Genomic DNA, 10,549 nt, shown 5'->3' on the forward strand with positions numbered 1-10,549 from the left:
AATGTTGATGTTGTATAAAACTTTCTGAAAAATTCTTAAGCATCTTGCTTCATGCAGTTCACAAAATCAAAACTGATTTCTTCCAGATGTTAAAAAGCTAAAAGATAACATAGCTTTCATAGTTTTTATTGGTGGAATCATAACAGAAAATCCATACAGATTCATGCACTAAATTTAAATTTTTAAACTTTAAAAGAAAACAAACCCATGTGAAGGAAGAAAAGGCAAACTTGGAAACTATTGGCAGCATATATGATGAAGAAAGGATTAGTAGATTTAAAAATGTAAAAGCATTTTACAAAACAGTAAGATAGAGACAAACATTCTGCTAAACAAATAAATATTCAATTTTACAGAAGTATGGCTAATAAATACATGAAAATGTCAAATGTTCAAATAATCAAAAATACTAATAAAAGTGTAATAGAGCTTCATATCTCAAATTGGCAAACTTTAGAGGGATCAATAATATCTGATATTAATTAGAGTGTGGGAAATTGAGCACTCTCGTGAGAGTTGAGCATGCTCATATACATCTAGGGAAAATATAATTTAGTATCTTCTTTCTGAGGGGGATTAAGATATTTATGTAAAATTTTAAATCATGCATGTCATTTGACACTGTAATTCTATTTCTGGCAATTAATCCTGAGAAAAGAGTCAGGCAAAGAAGCAAAGATGACAGGGACATGCATTTAATATCTCTTAATTATTAACTGGAAAAAACCTAGACCAATATGGGATAAATTAAGGAAATATGATCCACCTGTGCAATAAAATGTTACAAAGCCGAGAAAAAAAGCTAAGAAGTTCTGTATCAATTGACATGAAAAGACAACCACAATGTATTTTTTGACTAAAATCAAAACAAAACCAGAAAACTCTGACCCAGCTTATAAAACAGCATATGTAATATGGCCCCCATATATGCATATACTTCTATGTGCTTTTACAAAGTCTAACTTTATGTAGAATGGACAGTATGCATATACAGCAGGAGGGGGGGCATTTAATTTGTAATTCAGCTCTATAATTTTAATGTTTGTGGAGAAATAAGTATAATTAAAATTGATATTACCAATATACTTCTCTCTTCTCATCTGTACATTGAGGTTAGGTTTATGTGTTTATTTCTTTTATTTCAGCAGACTATCTTTTCAGTATGTGTCTCTGGTATATTTTTTGCTTACTGAATGAAACTAAATAATACTTGCATGGGAAGAGTTCAGAGACTACATCTTAAAGAGATTTAAATATCTTAGGAATTACATCTTAGTGTTGTTAAAGTGCTTAAAAATATTTTTTTGTAGCAGTACTTTAAGATCCTCCAACTCTTCCTCTCTAATATTAATCAGGAGCTGTATTCAGGGGCTATGGACGCTACCAAGCGTCATTCCTCTAACTTCTATTTGTGCTTTGTTTCTGCTCTTTATGTCATTTCTTGAAAAGTGATAAACTGCAATGGTAGACGTGTTGGGTAAACGATGTAGGGAGATGCCATCTTCTAATATAGGAAGGCAGTGTCCCTAGAGAAACTTTGCACGGGGGTTTGAATCAGAAAGTGCTGAGGACAGGACTTCCCTGGTGGCACATTTGTTAAGAATCTGCCTGCCATTGCAGGGGACACTGGTTAGATCCCTGGTCTGGGGAGATCCCACATGCCACGGAGCAACTAAGCCTGTAGTTCAGTCACAACTACTGAAGCCCGCGTGCCTAGAGCCCGTGCTCCGCAACAAGAGAAGCCACCGCAGTGAGAAGCCCGCACATGGCAATGAAGAGTAGCCTCCGCTCGCTTCAACTAGAGAAAGCCTGCGCACAGCAACGAAGACCCAACGCAGCCATAAATAAATAATTAATTAATTAATTAATTAAGTACGATTATTTAAAAAAAAAATCAAAAAACCTCTCAGTGGTGGCCACGGAGAGGATCAGGAAGTTGGTTGGGGAGTGGAGCTGCTTGAAATGGGCAATGGAAGGTTGCCCAGCATGGTCATCACTGTGGCACTGATCATGAAAATGTACATGGCACAGGCACTCAGCCCAGACTTCACATTTCTAGGGCATGAATTGTTCATCAAAGCAAAGCAAAATTGTATTTCTGGGGGGTTCCAAAGGTCCGGTGAATTCATTGACTTTGTCTTGTGGGTATTATGAGTCTTTTGCAGAAATACTGTGTTCCTCTCTTTCCTGTGAAAGAAAGAGGAAAAAGCAGTAAAAATCGTTGGCTGTGCAAATTTTCAGAGCGGCCCAGCTAGTGCATTTTCCATCTAAGGATGAACTCGCTACTGACCAGGAGCACTGCTTCCCAACTTTAATGTGCATATGAATCACCTAGACGTCTTCTCAAAGCACAGATCCTAATTCTGGGGTGGGGGCTGAGAATTTGCATTTCTCAGCGGCTCTTGGGAGATGCCAATGCTTTTAGTCTAAGGAGCATCCCTTGACTAAAGAGGGACTAAAGACAACTGAATGAATATTGTCACCCAACCTCTAAATAACCCAATTAAAACCATCTAAGTAGTCCGGATAAATGCATGTTCTTATTGTACCAATGTGTAGCCCTTACTCAGGATTCCGAATCTGTAGGCAGATCAAGAATTTTCCCTGTCCCACTTGTGTGAATCAATTAGTTGGATATATCCCCTCCTGGGGAACTATTATTTAATGTTGGGCCTAAAACAATAATTGTGATCTAAAGATTGTGCTTTTTTTTTCAATTTTTCATGTAGATATTTGGAAATGTTTGGATCCTGCCACTTAATACATACTCTTCAATTAAGGAAACATTTTTCTCTCCAATGTGAACAATATAGATTTTAGAATTTAGAGCAATATACATAAACTAAAAATATGCTAAAGCCTACAAGATTATACAGGAATCGCCTCACAAAAGGGGAAAATGTCTCAGATGATAGACTGTGTAATTCTCAGGGGTTATCTCCTTTCATTTGGCAGCCGCATTCATTCATGAACTCAAATTCAGGTTGAGGTCATTTTGTTCACAGATTTTAAGTCTCACGTTGGCAACAAATTTGACGCATAGGGTGCTCATTGTTTAAGCAGTCGCCATATATAATGTATGCTATTGTCCTTAAAATGTGAAAATAATGGGGCTGACTCACCCAGAGTATGACATAGATTTGGTTTGTTTTTCCAGCGTTGGGACTGGATGTGTAACTCTGATGACCAATGGTAAGCATTAGTGAGATCTAAGGACAGGTCGGAGAATAGACTTTGGCCAGAGAAGAGATTAAATCTCACTGGTTCATTGGGAAAATAAACCCACAAGCCTGTCCTTGCCAGATTTACTTGGAAAAGATATTAATGAGAATGCATGTACCTTTGAAAATTATATTTACAGTATTTGCTACCATAGCTCAGCAATTTTTTCCAATGTGTATTATTTGAAATCTTAACATTATGGCACATTTTATTTGCTCTGGGTATAGTGATTTAATTTCTTAGATTAGTATTTTTCTTAAGATATATTTTGATTGGACCAATCAAATATTATGCAATTGAGTTGAACTTGAGAAACCAAAACATAGAGAGTAAAATGTAAGAGGGACAAAGACCTATTCAACTGCTTTATAAACTGCAGAGTATCCATTTGGGAACACACAACACAAATTATTTGATTACTTATCACTTTGGTTCCTAAGCTCTCAGATACTGAATATAATGAAATCTTAAACACCTAATCACCTTCTTTAATTAATTAACTTTATTCTGCTTTTTATCTTCTTTACTTTCATGAATTAAATTTTTTAATTCTTTTAAAAATTATCTTGAAAGATAACTAAAACTTACCACAAAATAACTTGTGCATTTGTCACTGTATATCTATAGACATAGCATTCCTAATACAATATAGAATACTGTTCAATAATTCATGGTATAATTTTTGGAGTTTTAAGCTTCATTTTTGAAAATTTAATCCATGAAAGGATATAATTTAACCTCTTAGGTTTGTAAAGTGAACTTTACTTATTTTATTTTATTTTTTTGGAAGACATGTGATGAAACAGCTGCTAGAAATTAATAGTATTATATCATGTTTGTGATGAATGGTTATGTATATTAAAGAACTGTTTAAAATTTAAGTATTAGATAAAGACAAAAGGATAGAATAAGACACACATTTATTTAAAAAGTTATTACATGGAAGATTTTTTAAGGTAATGTGGAAGATAATGAGCCTTTATCTTAAGCTTTTAGCCAAAAATTACAAAGTAAGTAAGCAAATGCAAATATGACTGCTGGTCTACTGCTTTGTTAAAAAAAGAAATTGTCATGACATTAAATGCACTTGGGATTTTGTTTGTTATGTAAAAACTTAGCAAAATAGAGATTCCTTTCCTTTGAAGATTCACCTCCAGAAAAGACACAGTTATTTTTTAATAATATAAAGTTAAACCCTCTATGACATCTCTCTTTTATCATGGGACATTGTTGTTATGCCTTTTTTAAATTTTTATCAATAACATTTCAACAAAGGATCAAATTAATGTCAACACTGCAAACAATGACCTAATGAAAGCATAGAAAATTGTTTATTTATTAGGAGGCAAAAAGAAATATTTGCTAGCAATTCTGGAGAGGAGCAAAAATTGCATTATTTTTTAGTTCAAATTTCATTCTTTCAGAGAAGAAAATTACAGACAAGTAACAGACACAGAGACTCTGAAATAATGACTTTGGAAGTATAAAAATTTCTCAGAATTTCAAGGAAAAAACGAAAAAGAAATTACATAATAATTTTTCCTCAAGTATTAAATACCTAAAATTCTATGAATGCATATGTATTTTACTCAAATAAGAAGGAAAATATCCAACAAGCTCAATAATATATTGCAAATAAAGTGGAAAAAATTAGGAGAGAACTCATTATACTTGCTTTATCACAAATGATTTTTCTCCTCTTACTGGTTACGTAGCTCTAACACTCCACCTCTGAGACCATTTCTCTGAAAACAGTGATTTTATCTTGCTTTGCTATATCTCACTCAAACAATAATTTCCTAGGTAAGAGAGATAACTTGTGAATTAGATGTAAGAAAGATTTGATGCGGGTCTTTCTATCATTGCCTCTTTAGAATTTTAGTGATTTTTAGAAATGATCCAGATTTGTTTTTACAGATCAGTATTTTAAGTTTGGTTCCTTTCAACATGAAATATACACATACATACATACATACATACATACGTCTGATTTTTTCCCTCTCTTAATATAGTCTCCTTTAGTTTATTAGAATTTGTTTGGCTAATTTGGTAATTTGGAGCTAAAATCACTGGAAGGTTATTATTTGTTGTGCTAAGTTTTTTTACCATGCAAATGAGCATTATGCTTCACCACTCTCTTCCCTGCTGATTTTCCCCCCAGGAAAGGCACTTAGGCCTGAGATCTTATTGGTAGGCTCATGGCAGGCTGTGTTGTCATCAGTATTTACACACAGAGTACACCTCCTGGGGCTACTTTACCTATGTCCTGCTTTTGACAGGTGTGTTCTTTAACAACTTCAGTGTGCTGTCAGCAGCAACTGGTATCTGACCAACCTCACTATCTTATCACTATCTTATCTGGCCTGCCTTCAGCAAGAATTCAGATGGGTCAGCCTAGCAAGAATCCTCCTTAACCCTGATATTTACTCTTAGTCATTTTCTATCCACTACCCACAACCCAGTTCATTGGGTATAAATCCTCACTTGACCTTGTTGGAGCTGAGGGCAATCTCTCTCCCTTACTACAAAAACCCTATTGCAGAAGTTTCCCTTGAATAAAGACTGTCTTACAGGCTTTAACATGCATCATGAATAATTTTTTTTCTCTCTAACACACACACACACACACCATGAAGTTTTCAGAGTAAAGAATAGTTCAGAAGTAGAGCAACAAGTAAGACTTTTAAAAGCAGGAATAGGGCTTCCCTGGTGGCGCAGTGGTTGAGAGTCCGCCTGCCGATGCAGGGGACACGGGTTCATGCCCCGGTCAGGGAAGATCCTACATGCTGCGGAGCGGCTAGGCCCGTGAGTCATGGCCGCTGAGCCTGCGCGTCCGGAGCCTGTGCTCCGTAACGGGAGAGGCCACAACAGTGAGAGGCCCGCGTACTGCAAAAATAAAATAAAATAAAATAAAATAAAATAAAATAAAATAAAAGCAGGATTGGAGGGAAAGCCAAACATAGCAGAAGAATCACTGGACATGAAGCATCTGTCACCACTGAAGGGGGGCAATTCAAGTTTAATGTCTTTATCTGTGAAGGGAGAGGCATGATAGGGTTATGTTCATGGGCTTGTGAGACTCTTAGGAAGAAGGATCCCAGCAGTGTTTCTCACAACCTAATGTCTCTTCCTGGACACAGCCTAAAATGTTCACTTCAAGACTACCAGTCCGATGGGGTTAGTAAATATTCTTTGGTAGACATAAAAATACTCGTGGGCTACCAATCATACATTCATATTATGAACATTTGCTTTTCTACCAACAAGTACAGGGAGTAAAAACTGTAATGAGGGGAGTAGTCCTTATTGAATATTATGCTTCAAGACACAAGTTGACCCTATATATTTAAATTATATTATTAAATTATAGCTGGATCTAGGATTACTGTAATTTAATAGAATAATACTTGCAGTGATCTGAGGATGTGAGGTACATGCTTCAGGTCAAAATAATAACAGTGTCATTTTCAATACTTTATTCACTTTTGTAATGGCTTTTTTATGAATGTGTTTCAGGTAACACATTTGCAATTTCTGAATGGGAGCTAAATATTTTTCCTGACAGTATGTATTTAAGAGCTTTCAGAAACCATGGATTTAAAAAAGCCAGGAATGGGCTTCCCTGGTGGCACAGTGGTTGAGGGTCCGCCTGCTGATGCAGGGGACATGGGTTCGTGCCCCGGTCTGGGAGGATCCCATATGCCGTGGAGCGGCTGGGCCCGTGAGCCATGGCCGCTGAGCCTGTGCGTCCGGAGCCTGTGCTCCACAACGGGAGAGGCCACAACAGTGAGAGGCCCGCATACCGCAAAAAAAAAAAAAAAGCCAGGAATGAGGGGATTGCAAGTAGAGTTGAAGTACCCAAGCCACACTAAAAATCAAGTACTATTATGGGAGTATAATAGTCTAGATATGGGTCGATCAAAACAGCAAAAAAACAAGGCAACCAGCTAGCTAGAAACACACCCATTACTATGCCCAGGGTCTTAGCTGCTTTCCGATCCTTTTTCTTAGATAAGTTGTTTTTTTTGATTTTTGGGGTTTTTTTTTGTGGTACGCGGGCCTCTCACTGTTGTGGCCTCTCCTATTGCGGAGCACATGCTCCGGACGCGCAGGCTCAGCGGCCGTGGCTCACGGGTCCAGCCTCTCCGTGGCATGTGGGATCTTTCCAGACCAAGGCACGAACCCGTGTCTCCTGCATCAGCAGGCGGACTCTCAACCACTGCGCCACCAGGGAAGCCCCAGAAAACTCTTAGTTAATACTAGTTTTGTTTGTCCCTTAATGATTAATTTCAAATTTTAGAGTTATGAGTAAATTACATACATAGAATAAATTAAGATTCTGTGTCAACAGAGGGTATAATACTGGACGAAACCAACTTTTTTCTTAGCAGCAAGAATTCTTTTACTTGTGTTTGTTTTTGGCCTTTGTCATCTATTGTCACTGAATTGTGAGCATACATTATAAACAGTCTTTATGACTTTAATTTCTTCAATGATTGGAGCTGACCTGATGCCTCCCTGGTATGTTGCAGGCTCACCGTAAAACCTTACTGCCAAAAACACCTTTCTTGCTATAGGTGTTACTAACAGCGTAGGTAACAGGAATTAATTTCTATTGTTTGAAAAAAAGGAATCAAAATGAACTAAGTGGTCAACAATGGGAAAACGGTTAAAAAAAAAGTTTTGTGCATCCATACAATGTAATATTATACAGTCACTAAAAAGTGAAGTTTTTAAGAATTTTGAATGATATGGTTCTTTCAGGAAGTGAGCTCTGAGTGATATTTTAATTTCATTTTGTTTCTAGGTGATATATTATTTTTATTTTTTACTTTATTTTCTAAATTTCCTACAAGTATGAAAATCAGAAAAAAACATTTTTAAAATATAAAAATCGAAATTAAGAATTAGAATATGTAAATAAGAATTAATGATAAATAGCAAATTATGTGTAAACAATTACTTAATAGTAACATTTAATGTATACTTTTAGTTGATTTTACAAAAAGGCACATATATTCAAGCAAATGAATGATGAATCTCTTCTAATTTGCATCCCCAAATGTAGCCTCTTAGTTTCCACCACTGAACAACTGAGTAAGGTACCAGTGTCAATTTCATGGCAGTTCATGTAAGGGTGGGAGAAGTTCTTTAAAATATAAGTCCCTAAATTCTGGGCTTGTAAAGCTTCAATATGTATAATAAGAATGGAAAATAGGAAGTAAGGTATAAGCATCATATCTAACTACACAATCTTTGACCCTAATACTTGATTAAAGCCCCTGTAGCTGGTGCATGTGGGTGATATTATGTTGTGTTCATAAATATGATCATCAACTGTTTGGCAAAACAGTAAGGTCTAATAATTCTATGGATTTAATTCTAAAAATAATTTACATCTAGATGAATCTTTTTGGAAAATTTTACCAAATAGAATCATCTTCAGTGCTCTTCTGAACCAGGGATAGAAAAATGCATAAACCATTGGATTTAAAGTGGAATTCAAGTAGCCAAACCAAATCAATGCATCGTTCAGGATGGGTGGAATAGTATAGTCCAGGAAAGGATCCGTGACTGTGCAGACAAAGAAAGGACACCAGCATGTTAAGAAAACCCCCATCACAATCCCTAAAGTCTTCATAGCTTTCCTTTCTTTGCTTCGTGAAATTCCATTTTTCTCTTCCAACCCAATTCGAAACTTCTGATTTGCATCATTAATTGATCTTGCCTGCCCTTTCGCTATGAAATATATTCTACAATAGATGCATATCATAATAGAGCCAGGTATATAGAAAGAAGTCATAAAGGCCAGAACCCCAGATGTTTTGCTGAAGAAGACAGAGCAACACCCTATGCAGTGAATGTGTTTGTAATACGTCTCTTCAGCTCCTTTGAAGTTTAGCTCCAGAAAGATCATTCCAAATGCAAAAAGAGCAGGAATACTCCAACTAATGAAGATCATCACAAAAATAACCAAGATGTTGATCTTAGTTTTGTATCTCAGTGGGTCACACACAGCATAGTAACGGTCAATGGAAATGAAAGACAAATGAAAAATTGATGCTGAGCTCAGCATAATATCAGTGCTGGTGTGAATTTTACAGAAGATTTCTCCAAAATACCAGCAGTGCTCAATGGATCTCACCATACTATAAGGCATGACCAGACACCCCAGCAGAAAGTCCACAGTAGCCATGGAATGAATGAGCCAATTAGTTGGGGTATGAAGTTCCTTGAAGTGTGATATAGAAATAATAACTATTAGATTGCCAACCACTGTGGTCAGAATTATGAGCACCATTAAACTGTACAGGGAAGCACGGACATCATTTGACCAGCTGCTTTTCACACAGGAGATATTAATTATATTGTGGCAAAAGGACATCATTTCTGAGGGCTATGCACTAGTTATTATCTTTTCCTTTGTGTGTTGAGGAGTCTTTCTTCGAAGTCCATGATCAGGTTAGAGTTCCTTCTTTTATTTCCATATATGTATCCCAGAAACCTGGGAGGAAAAAAGAAAGGAAATCATCAGCAATTTGATTCTTCTCACTTTTAATGCATTTACCTATTACTTCTTGCTGAAAAATGATTATTTTGGAAAGAGCTTTTACTTCCAAGTTTAGTTCAGTAATTCAGTTCTACAATTATTTTTAACATCTACTTGATGCTGCTCACTGTGCTGGAAATGCAAAGTTGAATTATTCATTTGAAATATATGATTCTGTAATTCTGTAATACTCAGCTAAATTCTCGAATTTACAATACATTTTTCAATACACGTACAATACATATTATGTGTAATATATAATACATTGTATAATTATGTATTATAAATATAAAAAGAGGGGGAGAGAGAGAGTTTGGAGGAAGAATGTAAATTCTGGCTATCAATGAACAACCTGTCACCATATTGTGAAAATGCTGGAAAATAACAACAAGTCTTAGAATTCCAGGAGTTTACCCTCCTCTTTGGTTCTTATTCCCTCTGGGCTGACAGTTTAGGTCAAGACCACATAGAAATCAAAACGTATCCAAAACTAGAATTGGAGGAATAAGATATTTAGGAACTAAAATTCATATTTTAGTAAATTTGAATTATCTCTCCCCCTAATCCCTTTCTGCCTTCTCTTCTCAGGAGGAAACATATTCATATCAAGTACATCTGTAAGATTTATCTCAATAAACACCCAGGCCCACTTTATGACAGAACAAATTGCAGACTAAATCTATTTATATTATCTGAACTCTGTAATATTTGAATTATAATTAAAATTTTGCTAAAAGAATGATGGAGTTTTTACTATGAAATTTGTGTTCACTCAAC

The 10,549-nt window shown here is 35.8% G+C and overlaps 1 protein-coding gene across 1 annotated transcript; it reads right to left on the reverse strand.

Annotated features, from left to right (window-relative positions):
* Positions 1-8,512: 8,512 nt before the first annotated feature.
* LOC308626132 (trace amine-associated receptor 1) lies at positions 8,513-9,610 on the reverse strand (the record flags this gene model as incomplete). Its single annotated transcript, XM_081250951.1, has 1 exon — positions 8,513-9,610. The coding sequence occupies one exon, from the start codon at positions 9,608-9,610 to the stop codon at positions 8,591-8,593; it is 1,020 nt and encodes a 339-aa protein (XP_081107077.1). The 3' UTR covers positions 8,513-8,590.
* Between the last annotated feature and the right edge of the window lie 939 nt (positions 9,611-10,549).

This window comes from Mesoplodon bidens (assembly GCF_964165515.1).
Source record: "Mesoplodon bidens genome assembly, chromosome: 12".
NCBI lineage: Eukaryota > Metazoa > Chordata > Mammalia > Artiodactyla > Ziphiidae > Mesoplodon > Mesoplodon bidens.